This window comes from Phalaenopsis equestris, unplaced genomic scaffold, assembly GCF_001263595.1.
Source record: "Phalaenopsis equestris unplaced genomic scaffold, ASM126359v1 Scaffold000878, whole genome shotgun sequence".
Taxonomy (NCBI): Eukaryota; Viridiplantae; Streptophyta; class Magnoliopsida; order Asparagales; family Orchidaceae; genus Phalaenopsis; species Phalaenopsis equestris.
Window position 1 is genome coordinate 1,666,622 of NW_018165318.1, and position 2,806 is coordinate 1,669,427.

Genomic DNA, 2,806 nt, shown 5'->3' on the forward strand with positions numbered 1-2,806 from the left:
AGAGCGGTTTTCATAACCGTTCTCTCCCTTATGTTTTTGTACAAAATATGTCTATATAAATAGAAGACAAAAATACAATTAAAACGACTTTTCATCAACTCTGTCTACAAAAAAAACTGCTTACTTGTTATACTCTGTTTCGCTCCTCATTCTTTCACTAAATCCTAAACTCTTGGGGCATTATTGCAAAGGACAATATAGGATCTAACAATAATTTAGGCAATTAAATAATTTTGCACCACACCCAACATTCTCCTCAATACATTTTCTTATACAATATATGAAAAAATAGAAAAAAAAAAACATTTTGTGATTTTACACATCTTCAAAAATAAAGATTGTTCTCCCCATGGCGGCGGCAGACGAGCAAATGGTCGAAAATGGGGATGAGATAGAAGAAATATGGGACATGAACTAGATGGGGCCGCTGGAGTTGCCGAGATCGAGGGTGTTAGGGATAAATAACTGTGCATAAATGGTATTATTTTTTATTTTGAATTTAATTCAATTTATATTTGCTTTATTTACGTTTTAATATAAAACCAAGAATTTGTTAGATATTCTTGTAAATTTTCTGTCTAAGAAAAAGAAACATGTTTGATTTGCTAAGCTCATTTATAATACTATCATTAATTTTGTTTTTACTATATAGAATACAAACATCTAAGTTTAACACACATTTTTCGCTTTTAAAGGTTCAACAAATTAGGACGTGCGGGAGACCGCGTCGGCGAGCTTCTCGATCTTGGCCGCAATACTCTTTGGAAGCCGCACGGCCTTCCGGCATCTTCTTCCTGTTCGCCGGAAATCCATTCCCAGCGCATCAGAAACCTCCTCCGAGCTCCACCCAGCACGACGGAGCGAATCTCCGCACCGATTAGCTTCCAGAAGCAGAGCATCCAGAAACACCTCCCCATCCACGGCTATCGCGTCGTTTTCGCCGCCGCGGGTGTTATCAAAGAACCCTGATGCGGCAACCTCCACCATCTCGACAACATCGTTCTCCCTCCACCCTCCATTCCTCAGCATTTCCCCTATCCGATCTAAATACCTCCCAACCCAAGCCGGCGGCGACATCCTCTGCTGCGTGATTTCTACGATTTGCTCCGTGGATGAAAAGGATGAGGAGTTCCTTTGACGGCGATCGAAGGAGGCGGCTTCGGTCCAGAACTCGATCCATCGAGGGGTTCTTGCTGCCGAGTCTAGGGATCGGCGCGAGGTGTAATCGAGGAGAAATGGGGCTCGAGGATTGGCCGTAGATAACTGCCGCTGGAGACGCACGGAGGGGGAAAAGCTGGAGAGAAAGAAATCAGAGAGATCAAGCGCGCAGATGGAGACGCGGGAGTCGTCGACGAGAAAAAGGGGGTTTCCGGCGAGTGCAGGGAGGCAGGGAAGATAGCATCGGTTGAAAACAGGGAGAAGGAGAGGTGCGCGGCGAAGAGCGGAGCGAGCAAACCGGAGGGCTTCTTCGGGATCGTTTGGACGGGGGCCCCAAGACGATTTAGGCCAGAATGAATGGCGTCGGGGGAATGCAATCTGGAAGGAGATGGATGCAGCAGGGAGATCGAGAAGGGAGCGAAGTTGAGATATGGATCGCCAGTCGCTGAACCCGGGACCGAACGGGAGACCGAGGGAGAGGAGAGCTCGGAAATCCGGCGGGAAGGAGAAGCCGAACTCCGCCTCCGCTCGGGTGAGCTCGGAAGGAGATAAGCCGGGGAGGATGTGGACGCCGATGGAGCGAAGGTGGGAGAGGATGAATTCGGCCTGAGGGGTGAGGGAGGTGCAGGCGGCTAAGGAGGTCGGGGCGGGGATTGTGGTGGAGGAGGCGGCGCGAGTGGAGAAACGGCGAAGGGCGGCGGCATGTGCGGCGGGTGTTAGTGCTGAAATCCGGCGATCAGTGTCGATCATGGCTCTGCTCGGGCTGGTAGGGGAGGCGGGGGGGAGGGGGCCTTTTGTAGGAGAAGATGGGATCAGAGGAGGAAGGGAGATCTGGTGGGGTCGGTTCACGCGCGAATACGGAATTCCCTCGGATTCCAGGTTAATAATTGGGAGGTCGGATTAGATATATTAAAGCGGATTCATGAAGGTCGGATGTTGGGTCCACCAATTATATTTTATTATGCTTTAGATTGGGAAATGCTTTTATTTCAAAGGTTTAGTGGTATTTTTGTAAATATTCAGCTGTAACATTTACTATTATACTATTTTAAACTAGTAATTTATTGGAAAATGCAAAAGAAAGATATATATATATATATATATATATATATCACCGAATTCTTATTTATTTATAAATAACACGCAGACTTTAATTTTTGTGTAGATAGCACTTTATATGAAGCATGAAATGTAAATTTCGCTTTTAGAAGTTAATTGTAGTTGTTTTTGATGAAATAAAAAAAGATTTGCGTGATATAAATATAAAGTTAAGCGTCAGATATGTGAAAACATGAGAATTGGGTGGTATGTATGTAAATGGCCCAAAAAAATAATATTTAGCCAAAGGAAAACATTACAATTATGATTGTTATGGCTGGGTTGTTAGCTTGATAAATTCAAGTGATACCCTTTGAAGGAAAAGTTGGCTGAGAATATTGATACATGCTAAATATTCACGGTGTTAAAGTGATTATTAGCATCTGAGCGTTGTACAAAAGTTCGTCACACGCTCAAGTAATTAGTGGCCGGTAGAAACATCAAAAATTTTACGTGAAAATTTAGAAAGGGAAAAAATTACGGGACCTAGCCCAGCTGAAATGAACCGCCATGAGTTAGCAATTATACGCTCAAGTTGTTGACCCGCAGG

General features: G+C 44.5%; 1 protein-coding gene across 1 annotated transcript; it reads right to left on the reverse strand.

The window, feature by feature from the left end:
- Positions 1 to 151: 151 nt before the first annotated feature.
- Positions 152 to 2,044, reverse strand: LOC110032130. The gene has a single exon (XM_020735654.1). It carries the CDS (start codon positions 1,906 to 1,908, stop codon positions 706 to 708), a length of 1,203 nt encoding a protein of 400 aa, XP_020591313.1. The 5' UTR covers positions 1,909 to 2,044; the 3' UTR covers positions 152 to 705.
- Positions 2,045 to 2,806: the final 762 nt, after the last annotated feature.

Excerpts from the sequence above, each read along its gene's own strand:
- LOC110032130 (XM_020735654.1), bottom strand. The coding sequence starts at position 1,908 with ATGATCGACACTGATCGCCGGATTTCAGCACTAACACCCGCCGCACAT.